Below are 18,103 nucleotides of genomic sequence, written 5' to 3' on the forward strand. Positions count from 1 at the left end.
TCTGGACGTAGCGTGATTCTTGATCAGTAATATGCAAATGGTCATGACAATTTGCGTATTAATGAAAGAAACTGACCTCACAGCCCATTTTTCGTTAGTGGTGCCAGTGGGGGGGGGGCTGTAGCTCAGGAGGTAGAGCAGGTCATCTACTGATCGTAAGGTTTGTGGTTCAGTCCCTGGCTCCCCCTAGTCTGCATGTGAAGTATCCTTGGGCAAGATATTAACCCCAAGTTCCTCTCCAATCCATCAGAGCAGGAATGTGTCTGAATTGTAGTGAATTGTAGTTAGCACTTCAAAGCATAGAAACAGTGCTTGGGTGTGATTGGGTGAATGTGGTATGTTGTATAGAGTGCTTTGAGTACTCCAGGAGAGTAGAAAAGCATTATATAAGAATCAGTCCATTTACCATTTAGTGTCAGTCATTATGCAAATTTACTATTTATGAGGTTAGGGGAAACCTGCAGTCAGCTGAGACTGAGTAAGTCACTTGGATGGGTCACTTAATGTTTCTCCCACTGAAAACTCTATGTCCAGATGAACAGAATCAACATTTTGGGATTTTCTTACGTGGCTGATTGAGCATGCATCATGAAGTGTGGGAAGTGTCAGTTTCTGATTATAATTTTTTGAAATGTAATAAATACCAGATACATAAATTAAAAGCTTTTTAGTTGTTCAGATGTTAATTTTATTCATTGTAATTTATGTTTACAACACTTGAGTCTTGTGAAAAACTTTAAGGTTTATGAATTCTTTGTGAAGCAACTGAATATTTTTGTTACTGTGCAGTCCTTTGGGAGAGGTGAGCAACCTCAATGAGTCAGCTCTGGTGCAGTGTGACCCTGAGATGAGCTTAGAAGACCAAGAACTTCTCAGGCTGTACCATCATAGCTTTGATGATCAGTGGGTAGACCTGGAGCTCATCATGAATCTGCTGCACAACATCTGCTCCAATACCAGTGATGGTAAGTATCAGGACGATAAAGCCACCCCTTATATATTTACTTTGGGAGACAGACTCTATTTTGTCCTTTTAAAGGGGTTTTGAGCAATAATTCTCCAGACTTTCTGAAGGTCTTTTTTTCTGTGGACATTGTCTGCTTTTACATTGATTTTAAGTTCACTCATGGCACCTGATGATTTTCAAAGGAAGGCTTTTTGTTTGTCAAGCCATTTAATACTGAACTGTGAACCATTTAATCATAAAAAGGCACATAACACATACTGCAAGAATTTGGCAAAGAACCAATTTTAAATTCTATCCTTAGGTGCTATGTTACTGTCAGCCATGATTTGTTTCCATTTCTTGATATGAGGAAAATGTCAAATGTAAGACACAAAAATGGCATTTTTTTGAATCAACAAAGTTATTTCCAAAGCGCTATTAGCCAAAAATATGGCACATCTCTGCTTAGCGTGCAGGCTGTTCTTAAGGAAACTAGACAAGTGGCAGGCCTAGCAAAACTGTCGGCAGCAGATGAATAGTATCTGAAAATCTGAAAGAGATGTCCTTAAGAAATAGGAAAACATTTAGCAAAGACCTGACACAGGAGCTGAATTCAAGGAGCTCTTGAATTCATGTACTGTTCACTGACACCTCATCAAAAAGGGTCTTAATGAAAGGGTGGCTGCCAAAGTTTTTGGGTGCTAGCCAGTGCAATACTCTTAAGTCTGGTTACAACAGGCTCTGCTGTAACATGAAACAGCATAGAAAGCAATGGGAAATCTGGTAGCACATGAATATCAACATAAAATGCAGATTGGTGTGAACCTGTGATTTATAGCAGTGTCTTAATCTTTTCTAATTCACAATGCCCTTACTTAGTTTAGTATATCTAACAGATATCACCAGCTGTGCTAGAAAGTGAGCCTTTTTTTGGTCTTTAGGTGCCATCCTAATTTTTCTTCCTGGATATGATGAAATAGTGGAACTCAGGGACCGCATTCTCCATGATGATAAGAGATTCTCTGGCCAAAGTGAAAGGTAAAATGGTTTCTGTTGGGATACAGTTCAAAATGTCAAGAAAAACACAATCCAATGATTCTGGTATTATGTTAAGCCCAAAGTTGAAATGAGTTTTTTTGTCTTTGTTTTATATAATAACATATTTGATATACCAGTAAAACATTTCAGAAAAGTTGGGGCATGTATCAGGTCACGTTGGAGCACCTTTTTCTAAAAGTCTGTAAGCATTTGGGAATGTAACCACATGGTCAATTTAGTTGCTGATAGGAAATTATGTAATGTAATGTAATGCAAATATGTCCTTAATTTTCATTGCTTAGCTTGTTTCATTATTAAGTTGTGCTGAGAAGACAAAAGCTTGCAGAAAAGTGCATGCTTTCTGATAGAGGTGTGTTGTTTCTTAGGTACCATGTGTTTACTCTACATTCAGACATGCAGACTCAGGATCAGAAAAAAGCCTTAAAGACCTCTCCTCCTGGTGTCAGGAAGATAGTGAGTCACTGGTGTTTCAGATGATGTATAATGGTGTATTGTGTGTGTATGCGTGCATGTGTATGCGAATTAACTCCAAATTAAGTCTGGACCAAAAATTTGGTCCAGACTTAATTTGGAGTTAATTCAAATAGTTTAGCAGAACTGAACTACCGTATTTCCCGGACTACAAAGTGCACCTGAATATTAGCCGCACAAGCTAAAATCAGGGGAAAATCCTGTTTTGTACATACATTAGCCACACCTGACTAAAAGCCGCAGGTGTTTCAATGTTGACTTATCATATGTAAGAGAATATGCACAAAGGGAATTGTCAGGAAAGAGATGGCTGTTTGGAGACATTAATATTTTATTAATATTTTGAAAAACAAGTTACGGGTACATATTTGCATAACTTTTTAGGTATATGTACAAGTACTGGTAATTACAAGTACGAAACATGTACTGTGCTTCATAAATGAGTAACAAATGTAGTACATAACAATAACCTACAGCACACCAGAAAAATAGATTCGGACTACCTTTTAGGCTCAGGTGCAGTGACACGGCTTCAACAAGAAGAAAAGTCAGTCATTCACCACCATCTTCCTGCGCACTAAAACCACCAAAGTCCTCTTCTCCAGTGTCGGAACGAACAGGTTCAGGGTGGCTTCGTCATCCACTCTCAGCTTCTTTCATTCGTTGTCACTTTCAAAACCAAACAAATCCTCATTGTCAGTGTCAGAGTCAAACACCCTCTGAAGGGCCGTGGCGGTGTCCTCCTCTCCATCATGCAGCAGTCCAGCACTTCGAAATCCGTTGGTGATCATGGATGTTTTCACACTTTTCCACGCTGTCAGAATCCACTGCTGGAGTTGAGCATAACTTGCTTTTCGCAAGTTTATCGCCGCTCATCATCCACGCCTCCCGCTGAACGCGTAGTGGTACTTTGAAGTTTGTTTTTCGCGCTACTTCGTACGGCACTACGTTGCCTGGCGAACGGACATGTGACCAACATACCACTCCTGAACCCCGATACTGTGTGTCTGATCACATGGCCTTCCGCCAGGCAACGTAGTGGCGTACAACAGCGGAACAAACAAAACAAATCGTCTTATGATATGACAAAAATCATGGAGAATCCATAGAAAAGCCGCACCTGACTAAAAGCCGCAGGGTTCAAAGCTTGTGCAAAAAGTAGCGGCTTATAGCCCGACAATTACGGTATTTAGGGATTATTACCATTACTGAGCCATTTTGTTGACTGTTTAATTGCATAGGCTGTATTCATACTAACTTTATACAGTGCAGTGCAGCCTTCAGATCTGGTTCATATTTGAATGTTTGGATTAGAACTTTATTCCACAGTAGTACAAAACCCCCAAAACTAACACGAGACATGTTTGACCTATAATAATGAACAAGAAGAATAGGATACTTGGAACAACCAACCTGTGAAGTGTATATATTAAAAAAAAAAAACCTCATTCTCCTACCCAGAAGAATGTATCCTAAAGGAAAATGGTATGTCCGACATTAATTTAATTCAGCATTGTCTGCTTTCTTTTATGAAGTTTGGAAGTTTCAACATCATTTCACAAAAGAAGCTGTAATCTAGTGATTTGTGCCATCGCTCAGGAGTATTTTATTCATTTAATATAACGCAAAATGATATTTGAAGGAAATGTGCTTATGAAACTAGATTGTAACTGGTCAGTTTTTCATTTCAGATTCTTTCTACTAACATAGCTGAGACGAGCATCACCATCAATGATGTTGTTTTCGTCATTGATTCTGGAAAGGTCAAAGAGGTACACTAACACTTCAGAAAGTTGGATTTAAATTATGACTCTATGGATTTCATAAAGGTGTTAGTATTTAACTGAAACGTTGCCTGTTGCAGAAGTCTTTTGATACTCTCAGCAATGTGTCCATGCTAAAGACTGTGTGGATCTCAAAAGCCAGTGCTCTGCAAAGGAAAGGAAGGTATTGTAGTGTTCATATTTTTATTATAAGTATCAAAAAAAAACTATGCTAAAACTTACATTGTTGGCTTATGGGTTTTACTCTTACAACCAAATACTACTCCATTGCTGTTAAACAAATGACATGTCTACAGAGCTGGGCGCTGCAGGCCAGGGGTTTGCTTCCATCTCTTTAGTCGACTCAGGTTCAACAATATGCTGGAATTCCAAGTTCCACAGCTCCTCCGGATGCCTCTACAGGTAGAAACATACTACATGTTCATGTTTCAAGTCTAAATCTATTCCTGCAGTTGTGCAGGAGTTGGTTGCTGTTCTGCACCTGCAGAATGATATGTAAAATATATATTCCTTTATCAAAGCCTATAGCTATGCTTACAACTTCTGGCTATAGTGCAAAAACATTACTATTAGTTTTATAGCGAACATGCAGAGTCATAACACTTATGTTGAACTGATGGTTATCTACAGAACTGGTAAAAGTACAGACTTTCTGTACTGAAGTAGAGGTACAGATACTTGAGTTAAAAAATACTCTGTTAAAAGTTAAAGTACTGAAGAAACTTCTTTACTCAAGTAAAAGTAAAAAAAGTACAGGTTTTGAAATGTACTCAAGCTAAAAAAGCAAAAAGTAGCTCCTTGAGGGACAATTCTATTGTCCATTTTTGTACAGAGGTAACTGAACCTTGTGCTATATTAATATAATGATAAAATAATATTAGTACATAAGAATACAAATTTTATTTGAATCTAAATTCAAATTCTAAGGAATGTACTCAGCTTGAATCTCTTATGTAGGCCACAAGCAGTGAAAGATAATTCTATATTTTCTCCACGCCTGAGCAGTAAAATGAGTACAGTCAGGGATTACAGTGGAATTCAACAGGTGGTGAAACTCTAAGATCTGTGTAGTGGCTCAGCATAGGGAAAGAATCTTTCAATAACTTTCAATAATTTCTAATGTGAGCTCCAGTTGGTTTTCTTAGTTTATGTGCTGTGATCAGCTGACTTGTTGCTCTTTGTGGATTTACACAGCTGAATTCAACAAGATATCAGCAGATGTTTCACAGCTATCCTGGCTGATTTCCATCCCCTACACTGACACTGTACTGTTTATACCATCTTTAAACTAGACAGGATACAGTTGGTTTGAAGTTGGAATTCAGTGAAGGACTCTAAGCATCATCAGTTTAGATGCAAATTCATCTCTGCTACACTTGTGTAACCTAACATTAACCATGAGCACCACTGCCATTGTGCACCAGTTCAACACAGAGCTTTACTGTCAACTCATCACTGCAAACTAACCTATTTATCCTGAATTAACCTACCATTACTAAATGAAAATGCATCTGTATGTGATGTGTTTTTGACATACAAATTCAATATGTGATTAAAATGATGCCATTACACATAAACTTTAAATCTGCAGTTTATCAAGCGCCACTGAGCAGAAAACGCTACTGTGCAATAATAAAGTATTTGTAAAACTTGTATCATGATGGCTACATGATATAAAATTTGACTATGGCTTACTTAAAGAGCAGGATGCTTTATTTCACCTTTTAAAATTCCACATGTAACATAGATTTGTGTTACCTGTGTTACAGTACAGTAGGTTGTTTATCCCAATAATTCTAAACACTAGATCATGTTGTGTGTGTAAGGAACTGTGTCTGCAGACCAAACTGCTGGCTCCCTCCTCCTGTCCAGTAGCTGAATTCTTGGCCAAGGCTCCCCAGCCACCTCCCACACATGCTGTCCGAAACGCTGTGCAAATGCTGAAGGTAATATTTGAAACAATCTGGCAATAAGCCTTTGTGTCCATATTGACTCTCACCACTCTTCTCTTTCTATTCACTTTTAGAAAATAGATGCTATGAACCAGTTTGAAGACCTGACTGATCTGGGCTACCACCTGGCTGATCTACCTGTGGAGCCCAATCTGGGGAAGATGGTGCTGTGTGCTGTTGTTCTTAAGTGTCTGGACCCCATTCTAACCATTGCCTGTACCCTGGCATATCGTGACCCTTTCATTCTTCCCACCCAAAGCTCACAGAAGAGAGCTGCTCTAAGCTGCAGAAAACGCTTCACTTCCAACACCTTTAGTGATCACATGGCCTTACTTAGAGCTTTCCAGGTAGGCAGAAACCCATACGAAGAGTGTTTTAGGTTGAGTGCTTGATTTTAACAATGTTGTAATGATGGGTTTTACGACGCTTGCGTTGATTTATTCCTATCTCCCTTTCAATAGTAAATCTCATAATTTCTTAACGACACTAAGAGGACAACTTTTAACAGATATCTACCAAAAATGCATGATCAGTGATTTAAAAAATATTGACTCATTAATTGGGATGATCTATAAAAATGTATTTTTATACATGTTTTGGATTACAAATTTGAGGTCAGTCCCTTGTGATTAAAAGTTATTGTTAAACATTTCTCTGACATCTTTGTCTTCTGTGGTGCCAGGCATGGCAAAAGGCTCGCAGTGAAGGTTGGGAGAGAGCCTTCTGTGAGAAGAACTTCTTGTCCCAGGCTACCATGGACATGATACTTGGCATGAGGACACAACTGCTAGGACAACTCCGTGCAATTGGTCAGTTCTACTTTTTTCTGTGATATCCCATACATAACTCACTAAAGGTTAGATTCGCTGACCCCAAACCCTGCTGCTGGCATTATTGGATAAGTCTTAAATGGCCATTTTAAATTCTGCTTTTGCTTTTTGGGTTTTGAAATCATTTGTTATGTTATCAATATATTTTATTTAAACCTATTCTTCTTTGCTTAATTTTATCAAGTCTGATGTCAAATTTCTTTAAATTCCTTTTTACCTTATATTGGTTTTATTATGTTACATTCTGTTGAAGCATGTTTTAGCTCATTTGCATTTAACATGGTTACTTTTTATTGGAACAATAACATGATCACTGTGTGGTGATGGCTCACACCACTGATTGTAGTGCCAATGATTTGAGTCAGTCCTTCAGGTTGCTCTCTAGAAACTGGCTCTCAGTGTTTAGGGCAAAGCCCTAGGTATTTCCTGTCCCTGAGAGCATTGAGCAGGGAAATTCTCAATGTTTCTTTTATTTAATCCTCCTCAGTTTATCATGAAAATCAGATATTTAACATAATTGGGTTGGACAGCATTGTGTGGATTGTAAAAAAAGTATTAGATATATCTTATGACTGTTACAGGGATTATTACTACCCAACTCAAAAAATTTAAGTAATGCTTTTTAAACAAGAGTATAGCATCAAGTCAGTTAAACTTATGGAAAATTGATCTGCTCAGTCAAGTAGCACAGGGGGTTAATGAGTGCATGCATACATGCAAGTTGGTGCCAGTTTCAATGCTGTAGGTGTATTTCCTAAAAATCTTGGATAAATTCTAATGTTAGTGACCTCGACCAGATCAGAGGTAAAGTTTTCTGAAAATTTTGTGAAACCAATAACTAAAGAAAAATTTGAAATATCTAAGTGACCTAGGATTTTCAAATCAAATCTCAGATGAGTTTGAATCCTGGTGACCTTGACCTCAAGGTCAGAGGTCAGGTTTTTGGAAAATCGTGTAACTGCAATAACTTGAGTAAACGGTGGTGTAAATTGATACTATAGGTGTATTTACTAGGAGGCTGAGGGGTCGCAATGGCAGCCGCCAGTGTTTTTAAACATTCCTGTGGTTTTTGGCCAAGGTTAAAACTGATTTAGACCTTACTATGAAATTTGAATAACAAGGAAGGGTTAGGGATTAGTTAAGGTAAGCAGTCTGTTTGTCCCCCAGGTTTTGTGCGAGCCCGTGGGGGCTGTGACATCCGTGATGTGAATCTAAACTCGGAAAACTGGGCCATGGTGAAGGCAGCCCTGGTAGCTGGCATGTACCCTAATATGGTTAATTTCAACAAAGAGTCTTCCCTGAAGAAGCTTCACTTTCATCCCACATCTGTCCTAAGCCAGTTTCAGTTTAAGGAGGTAGGAGATGCGCACACACACACACACGCACACACAGTCTTATGCATACATGCAGTTAGCTTTATGGGTATTTGGAGAATGACCTAAGTTTTGTCATTTTTCCTATGTATACCACCAAAGTGGATTTTATATAACAAAGCCAAAATGTTATTCAAGGTGTAAACTTTCAGCCTTAATTCAAGCAGTTTCACAAAAGTATTCTATTAATTGTGAAGTACTTATTCCCATGTTCTCGATTTCCTTTTGATTCTCTTATCGCTTCTTATTGCCTCAACTTTGAGAGTCGCAACAATCTCTAAGCAGCATATTAAAGACATTACATCCATACATGTTGTTGCATGTTAGACGTATATGTCTCCTCTATTTTGTGATCAGTGTTGGGGTCATTACTCAACAAAGTAATTAGAAGACGTATTACACAGAACACTTTTCTTAAAAGTAATGCAGTACATCACTTAATTACACTCAGTGTGTGCACTCAGTCAGATCATCTATAAGCACTGGTGACCTGATGTTATTGGATGTCCTACATGCCCATGCTAAAACATTCCCTCCACTATGTTTGACAGATGTGATATTCAGAATATGAGCTGTTTCTTACTTTCTCTCCACTTTTCTAATTCTTCTCCTACAAGATAATTTCAAATCTGATGAAAGCCCAGTAGTTAATCTAAAAAGGGATTGCACTCTTTTGGACAGAAACCTCTTGAGGTTTCACCTAGAATATGCTGGAGCTGCTCTGCCATTTGTACAATTATTGCTCTTAATGCTCCTTTTACCTCTCTGATCACTTTGGATTGTATTTTGCACATTTGCTATAGATGTTCGATCAAGCCCTGTTACTTCTCAGTTTTCTAGCACTCGTTTTTTTAATGTTACTTAGTCTCAGCTTTGAGTGCGTGCAGTTGTTCCCTTCCGCCTGGGGTACCTAGAACATGTTATTTATTCTCAGCTCATTGGATCCATGTGTCATTGCAGGTGCTTGGGTATCATCTAATTCTTCTTTTACCACACTTGGCTCATTATTTCCGTACTATTTTCCCTCTTACATAACATTTAAAAATGTTTTAAATCAGTGCAAGGAAAGGGTTTTAGTCGTGTGAATGTGTGTTTCTCCTGTTTAGAAGAACCAAACCAGAATGGCCCAGGCCCTTCCCACAGATTGGATGATCTATGACGAGATGAGCCGAGGCCACAGGATGGTCACTGTCCGCTGTTGCACCCTTGTGACTTCTATCACTGTTGCCATATTTGGAGGTTGTTCCAGATTACACAGCTCTGCCCTCCATGAACCTGCTGTACAGAAAACTAATGGTAAGCAAGTCATAATACTACATAGCTCAGCTTGGTAATGTTAATATAAGTTTTGTGTACAATACATGCATAATATGAACAAAAATACTCTGGCCTCAGCACTTAGTTGCACCACTCTTTAACTTTATGTGGTCTCCCACTCTGTGGCTGAATTTCTGAATGCTTCCCACTTTGCAATATTACTTACAGTGCATTGTAGTATATCTAGGTACTTTATTTTATACCTTTGACAAAGAGACTAAAAGCACCTGAATTCAAAGATTAAGATTGTCCACAACGTGCATGTGATTATTGTGCTGACATGCAACATGGGAAAAATATGGCAATGCCTGCTTGTTAGACCTCACTGTTTACTGACAACAATATATCTTAATTATTGGCTAAACTAATCACTTCTGGATACTTAGAACAGAAACACAACAGAAAAGCTGACCAATGAACACAACAACAAATAAACACAATAAGAAAGGAAATTATGAGTTATTCTTATATGAGCAGAGTCAAAAGCAAAGTATTTAAAGAAAAATTATCTTGAGTCAGGCCATAAAATTACGGACAAGAAGACTTAAGAAGCCAATAAGCACACATAACTTTTAATGAAATGGATGATTCGAAAACAAACCAGCCCAATAACGAACCAAAAAAAATTGCATACATCTTCAGAGACTATTACAAGGAACGATACTCTCAATCATTCATTTCAAGCGCTTTAGTTTCACTTTGAGATAGGTCATGGTTCAGGTTCTTGGGTTATTCTTTCACGACCTGACTCCTGAGTTGAATTTCCTAGAGACATGGTCTTCTTGACCATTGTTAATTTAAAAAAACAAAAAAAAACTAAAATGTAGACACATTAAATCTTTTAAATGCCACATTTTATAAGCCCACACTGTGCAGAATCACAGAGTCAATGTCTTAATTTTCTTTCTTTTAGAAAATCCACTGGATGACATCAGTGACAGTGAGACAGAGGATCTATCCGAGATAAGGATAGATGACTGGCTCGGCTTTGAAATGGACAGAGAGGTGGGAACAAAGGGAACATTGCTTCCAATGCCAACTTTTTACCTTTTGGAGTCCTTTGTCATTTTCCCTATATGAAAACATCTGGGCTGTTGTCTGCCAGTGATTAAAAATCCTCTTGTTTAATCTCATAAATCATAATAAGGAGGAGGATTTTAATTGCTTTGCATTTCTCAGTCACTTTGTAAATAATTGAATTCCAAAATCTACTCAAGTTAAACCCTTTGTGAAGATGGTTCTCAGTGTCCTGAGTCATTTAGTTCTTTTTGGCCAATTACACTTAATGACTAAATTAAAGTAATAGTCTAGAGAAGACCCTCATCATGCCTTATTAGAGATATTACCTCCTTCCATCCTATTTGAGACTCCAACTAGCATTGGTCTATGGTTGCCATCTATGATTAACAGTTCTCTGAGGCAAGGCCGTGGTTTACACATTAAGTTGGCAAACTAATAAATTATTCCCTCCGAGACACAAATCCCTTTGGATATTGCATTAGGAAACCTATCTGGCGTAAAATTGCCAACTCTGCTTCTTTTTGTTCAGCTGCCAAGTCCAGTGTTTGAAATGGCGGTGTAGTGTTTTATTCCTCTCTGGGCCTTTACATGTAAAATCTCATTCCTGTTTCTTTCATTTAATGAACAGTTCTAAGCTGTGACATGTGGTCTTCGTGGCTGTATTTGTTTACATGCATACAAAGACAGTTGCCAGACTATTTATCCCAGCTTCTTACTAAACATACTGCTGCTTGCAGTCTTTGATCAAAGGCTCAGAATGTAGTTTAGCAGACGGAGCATTTCAGTTGGTGGCACAAAGGCTTTAGAACAGCCTTCCACTCTACCTACTTATAAATGACTCTGTGGGTTATTTTAACAAGCAGCTAAAACTGTTTTGTTTAACCAGATTTTTTATTGATGAAACTGTTTTTAAATTACCAGCTAACTTTATTCTGTCTTAAATTAATTTTGTATTTCTGTTGTGGCACTTTATATTCTTATTTTATCCTGTTTTGTTCCCAAGCACTGACTGCTTGTCTATAAAAGAGCTTTATACATTTTATTTACTTTGTAATTATGTTTTCTATATTCTCTGGTGTTGTTTGAATTTTGTCACATCAATATTTTGGTATAAACTATTACATACATTTCTGAATAAAGTTGTATCTTGTGGTCAGGCTGCAGGATTGCTGTCTGAACTGAGGCAGAAGTGGCAAAGCCTATTTATCAAGAGGATCCGTTGTCCTTCAAAGCCCTGGTCACAACAGGATGAGGCTGTCATTCAGACTCTGGTTTCTGTATGTCTTATTCTTCTGCTTTCCATTTACGTTTCACTTATTTGGATACACTATATTTTCTCAGTGACTGCCATTTTTAACTAACTTTCCTCAGGTGCTTGGAGCAGAGGAGCAGGCAGCAGGCCTGCAGCAGCCCACTGGCATTGGTCAGCGGCCTAGGCCCATGCCATTAGAAGAAGGAACAAGGACCTCTGTGAAAAACCCCAAAAATACTCCCCGACTTCCCACCACCTCCACCACCAATGAAAGGTTAGAGTTCAATAGCTTTTACACCGCAGTGTAATTAATGCTATTGTTGTTATTATGTCCTGTCAATCCGAAATCAATCAAAAGGACAAAAGAGTAGATATCGACAGTAGATATGTTATTATTTTGCCATCTCGATAACAGCTGATATATTAAGAAACTAAATATTTTATTCAAGAATTCAAGGGGAAATGTTTTTTACTTTCTAGTTAAAAAGGAATAAATCAAATGGTAAAGATTTCCACAATTTAGACTTTTTGAAAGCAGGATATTTTAAAAGCGATTTAGCAGGAGCAAAGGAAAAGCTGAATCAAATAATAATAAAAACAAAACAAGAATCAAATCACTGTAATTCTACTGTGAGTATAGACAGTGGATGAATAATATAAAATTGCTGTTACAGCTGTGTGGTTGTGGATTTGAGATTTTAGTTAATATTAACATGTATACTATGTAGCCAAAAGTATTCACTCGCTCATATCATTGATTTCAGATGTTCCGGTTACTTCCATGGCCACAGGTGTATAAAATCAAGCACCTAAATGTTCCACATTCAACCATTAGATTACAGAGTGGATCAGCGGATGCTGAGGTGCATAGTGTCTCAGCAGCCGCTTTTTATATACAAAGCTTATAGTGTTCCCAAGTACTCAGTGAGTCCCCTTCTGGGTGCATGACATACCCATATGGAAAAGATATATATATATATATATATAAATCTTATAAAGTTTGTATCTGTCTTGTGTGAAATTTGTATGAAAAGCATATAAGAGTGAAAACAGATATAAGATCCCTTGAAAAATTATATAATGAAACTTGTATGTTTTGGATGCTTACTAAAACAATATATGAAAGTAATGCGAAAGTGGCCACTTTCATGAGTAATCACATATAAGTTTTTACTATTTCTTTTCCATATGGGATATGTCTGTACAATAGTTTATACTCCTTCCATACTTTTGCGAGCATGTCTGCGATCCATGCAACCACTGCGTTGTTAAAATACTCCCCAGCAACCATGTGAAACTCACCAATCCCCTCTTTCTAATTGTACATGTTTCAATTGTTACCAGTGAAATGATGCAGACTGTAAAAAATTTGAAATCATAGGCTACGTTCACTGCAGGTCTTAATGCTCAATTCCAATTTTTTGATCAAATCCGATTTTTTTTTTTTTTTTTTTTTTTGTCTGCTTGTTCACACTACAAATAAATGTTGGAGTCAAATTTTTAAATGTTGTCATTGTGTTTCTTAAATTTGTAAGTCTTAGTTCAAACTGTAGGATCAAAGACATTCCTTTGTCTCTGACCACCTCCCCAGCTACTCAGGTGCTGGGGGAGGCTTTATTAGGCACATCCTATCTGAAAGATCTGTTTCTTGTGTGGTAAGCTTCCTGCTTTTATGACCCTGCGAGGAGGCCGGCTTGATGAACAAGTTGGGTTGGAGACAGGTGAGGAGCGTTGAGCTCCAAGAGCCTGGTTCCAACCAAGCCTTCCCTTGCTAGCAAGTAAAAGATGTTTGTCTTGTTTTTGTCGTTAACAAGATAGCTCTACCACTGTTGTATGTAACGAGAAGTTTCTAAACTAGCCTGGCCTGTGGAAGTGCAGACCCAACATAAAATGTGACAGCAAACGCGCTCTAGTGTGAACCTCAAAGCGGCCCGCATGCGCAAAAGAAGATGTCACACAAAACGCGCTCTGTTTAGACCCAGTCCAAACAGTATTGTTTGACTGATGGCCCTTAATATAAAGACTTGTTTCGGACTTTATGTTTCCCAATTTTGCTTTAAGTTATAAAGTTATTTTGTTATTTACATATGGCCTAATAATGATCCTTATTGCTGTTTTAGAGAGGAGCAGTGCTTCAAAGGATAGTTGGAAATTTCTGTCAGAATCTGCAGATTATACAGTACAAATAAAATGTTCACGTTTCTCCAACGTTGTCTTCCCAACAGTTTCACTAACATCTACACGGGATGGCCAGGAAGCTTTCACGATGTCTTCGAGCGCTTCTCCAGCGCTGATAATTGCCGTCCGTCTTGTGTCAGTGAAGTAAAAGACAGATTTAATGCGACATGACCATTCAAACAGCAGTCATTTTCTAAAACATTAGATATGTGTTGGATTTAGTACCACATACGAAAGTGACCCAGGTCGGATTTGAAAATATCGGATTTGTGCTGTTCACACTGTCATACCATGATCGGATATGGGTCGCATAGGGTCAAAAAAGTCAGATTTGATGCGCTTTCGCCTGCAGTGTAGCCACATTATTCTTTTCGATACACCTTTTATATGTTAGTCACAGTGAGTAACATAGTTGGTCATACTGTTCCACCATTTAATCATTTTCTTTTAGGTTTTGTCTAACAACAGCTTCAGACCTACATCAAATTCAACCCCACGGCCAAGATGAGCCCTCCCTGTCCAGATATCAGTTCTCTGATCATCCGTCTTCCAGTATTTCTTCCTGCTCTGCGACGTTGGACTGTCAGTCAGATACCGTTGATCATTTCTTCTCAAGAAAGGTATGAACAGTCTGCCAAGCAGTGTTTATTTCTACACATCATGTTTTCCTAACACCTTTCAAACTCTACTGATGGATACCCAATGCATATCCTAGACCAGGGGTGTCAAACTCATTTTACATTGATCTTAAGCTGGCTAGACCAGTGAAACTTCCCTACTACTATTTAACTGTTCATGATGAAGTGAAAGAAATAGGTCAGCACAACTCTTTGGACTTAAATTGTAAGAAATAAATGTGTAAAATTACAGAAAAAGTTTTGTAATAAGTGTGTCAAGAACCGTAGTTCTAACACGCAAGCTGGACCCAGAAGCAAACACAATACGCGGGAATGCACGCAAATTAACTTTATTTCTTAACTAAAGGTGACCCGGAATAACCAAAGGGAACACGCTGTTTTAATGTTAGAACAGAAGAGACCGGGAGATAAATGATTTGGGGATGCTGCAATCAGGACCGTGGGAGGCTGCAACAGTAAGGGGAGAGAGTTACTGGAGAGCAGGGAGATAACGGCATACAACAGGGGTAGAACTATTTATCTTACAATCGGGGTCGGACCGTGGGAACCGGAGGGAGGGGTGAGTGTCCGCGGGAGAGGATTCCAGGAAGACGGAGAGGATGATAGGCGGTTTTTCTGAACTCCAGAAGGACAGGCAGGTGAAGGCTTGAACGCGGCGGACAATAACCTGAGCAAACAGTGACAGGATTAACACAGTTCATAGAAACCAGAAATTCCACATCAACCGTAGTTACCACTGAATGGTGACTGATGGACTGGCGTGGCCACCTGGGCATCCCAATCGCTCCTCAGACACCGAGCCGCGGACCAAGACAAAGTGAAAAACAGCTACTCTTCTGTTTTTCACAAAGTCACAGAGTATTTATTAGAGACATAGCTAAGCATTTAGCAATTTGGCATAATTTGTGAAAGCTGAAATTTCTTCGGTATTAAGTAGCAAAAATTTGGCTTTTTTGTTAGAAGTAATTTTTGGGCTAAAGAAAAAGTGGCTGACCAAACTTTATTGAACCAGCAGCAAAAAGAAGTTTTGTGTACAGTGCTGTCAGAGTGACGAAACCTGCAGAATCTGCGAGATTTCTGCTTTCAGCTCCTGACAGTATGTCCATATCTATTTGTGGACTCTATGTACCTTCTTGTTAATTGTTTGCTGTTTTAGCTGTTTGGTGGTTGTTGAAATGACTCTTTGAGCATCTGGCGGTACATCTTGCTAAACCAGATGTTCTGCCCCTGTACCGGAGGTGTTGGGGTTCAACAGTTTAATTGTTTATTGCTTTATTACTTTGTGTAGTATGAATGGCCACAAGGGAGGTTTTTATCTGTAGGAAAACCTGGTAAACTTATGAAAATACAGCTAAAAGTCCAACATTTCTGCTTGTGCTTGTTTGTGGTGAGCAGCAGATCAAACAAGTTAAGAGGTATAAATAGCTTGAACCACATTTAAGCCTGTGAGACTCATTTAGACACTCACGACACCGAGCCATGGCTCTGTGCTACATGCACACATTTCTGTGCCTTATATGCCTTATATGCATCTGCTACTACTAGACAAAACACACAAGTTTTAAGGTACAAGTTTGAATCTTTTCATCCTCCACAATTCTACACTCAGCTTTCCCGGATGCTGCTTATTCACATTTTTGCTCCTTCCTTCACTTTTTTTCCAACATGCTTAATTAAAATCCGGCTACCCAACTTTCTGTATACCTGGCCTGTACCACTACACTTGCTGTCTTTTTCGGCTCCGACGTACTGACGGGCCATTAATGACTGAATATGAAATTATCTTGTGGGCTTGATATAATTGTATCGCAGGCCGGATGTGGGACGTACATTTGACACCCCTGTCCTAGACTTTAAAAGTCTACTTTTGTAATTCTCTGTTCATAAAATGTATTTAAGATCTCCATTAGTGTACTTTTTTTTTATCTTGAATTCACAAACTGACGAGTTTTGGGTTTTTTTGTTTTGTTATTTCTTTGCAGTCATTTCTCTTGTCAGTCATGTTCTATTCTATTCTTCAGTTTTCCAAGATTTAAATATTAGAGATGGACCGATCCGATATTACGTATCGGTATCGGTCCGATACTGACCTAAATTACTGGATCGGATATCGGAGAAAAATAAAAAATGTAATCCGATCCATTAAATATCACGAAAGCACCTCACAAAACTTGCAACACGCCGTAACTCACCTCAGAACGTTAGCACGTCAGAGCAGTATGCATCACGTGATAGAGCGGCTGTGGCATGCGGGACCTGTCGGTGGTCTGGATAGCATTTGGAGCTTCGCTAGCAACCCAGCATTTCATCTCCGACAAAGTTATCCCGAGAGAAGTAAAGCAAGTGTGTAAGTCCATCTCTGAATGTAAAGCATTCCTGCGTTAAGCTTAACAAGCGATATATGGAGCGACTGCCTCTCCTGCTGCTACTTCAATCATGAAACTGCTTAATGATCAGCTGATCGGCTTTTCTGTCGCGAGTCCGTCTCTCTAGTTTGTTTTTGGCCCACTTTGCACCAGAAAGAGTAAACCAGCGGCTGAACAACAGCAGCACGTTTAAGCTTGATCAGCTATTGTTAGAATGTATTTAATATTACTTTCTACTCCAGGATCTTTTTCTACGTAGCTGACGCTGGTAACTGTGCAGGGGCGGATCTAGCAAAGTTTAGCCAGGGGGGCCGATAGGGCATTAACAGGGAAAAGGGGGCACAAAGACATACTTTTCTTTCTTATTCTCATTTAAAATGTCTAGCTTTTAATAAATAATTATCTGACACCCAAAGTTTTAATTTGATGTAAAATGAATAGAAGTCAATTACTGTATATAGTAACTATTAAGTCTAATATATATACCCTAGTAAGCTATAGTACTTTTTCCCTTTGGGAAGGTACCATCTGTGCAGTCTGCAATTTTGTTGAAGAAAGATGTTGAATCTATTTAATATTTCTTGAAAAATAATTGATTTCTGTGCATTTTTTTTCACACTGCATCAAATTAAGGTTGATTACGTCGATTAAGCATCATGAGGTGGAGCGTGAGGGGTGGTTCCCTATTTTTTATTTTTTTATTTTTGTTGTTGCTGGGAGTTGGAACCCTATTAGTTAGGTTGCTTAATATTTATGCTAAGTACTCTTTAAAATACCAGAATAGGGAGGATGGTGTAGGTTTAAGTTTATTAGATTGATCAGTATTGCTGAACTATGAAATATTTTTTTTTTGCATACAGGTATAACAGAATAGCTTTAGTGTAGTTGTTGTTTTAAACTTGAGTATGAACTTATAC

At 38.4% G+C, this 18,103-nt stretch overlaps 1 protein-coding gene across 1 annotated transcript in view; it reads left to right on the top strand.

Moving 5' to 3' along the window:
* The window catches only part of ythdc2 (YTH domain containing 2), a 38,591-nt gene that overhangs the window by 14,917 nt on the left and 5,571 nt on the right, over positions 1–18,103 (top strand). Inside the window, 15 exon segments of the mRNA XM_086301613.1 lie at positions 790–965; positions 1,888–1,984; positions 2,371–2,458; positions 4,168–4,248; positions 4,341–4,423; positions 4,557–4,662; positions 6,087–6,206; positions 6,287–6,559; positions 6,895–7,021; positions 8,210–8,397; positions 9,522–9,711; positions 10,646–10,737; positions 11,910–12,029; positions 12,124–12,278; positions 14,634–14,802. Coding sequence (XP_086157739.1) covers positions 790–965; positions 1,888–1,984; positions 2,371–2,458; positions 4,168–4,248; positions 4,341–4,423; positions 4,557–4,662; positions 6,087–6,206; positions 6,287–6,559; positions 6,895–7,021; positions 8,210–8,397; positions 9,522–9,711; positions 10,646–10,737; positions 11,910–12,029; positions 12,124–12,278; positions 14,634–14,802 — 2,065 coding nt within the window.

This window comes from Aulonocara sp. 'chitande type north' Nkhata Bay, linkage group LG7 (assembly GCF_057382095.1).
Source record: "Aulonocara sp. 'chitande type north' Nkhata Bay isolate Kocher_YH1m ecotype deep benthic linkage group LG7, A_spYH_male_GT1.1, whole genome shotgun sequence".
Taxonomy (NCBI): domain Eukaryota; kingdom Metazoa; phylum Chordata; class Actinopteri; order Cichliformes; family Cichlidae; genus Aulonocara; species Aulonocara sp. 'chitande type north' Nkhata Bay.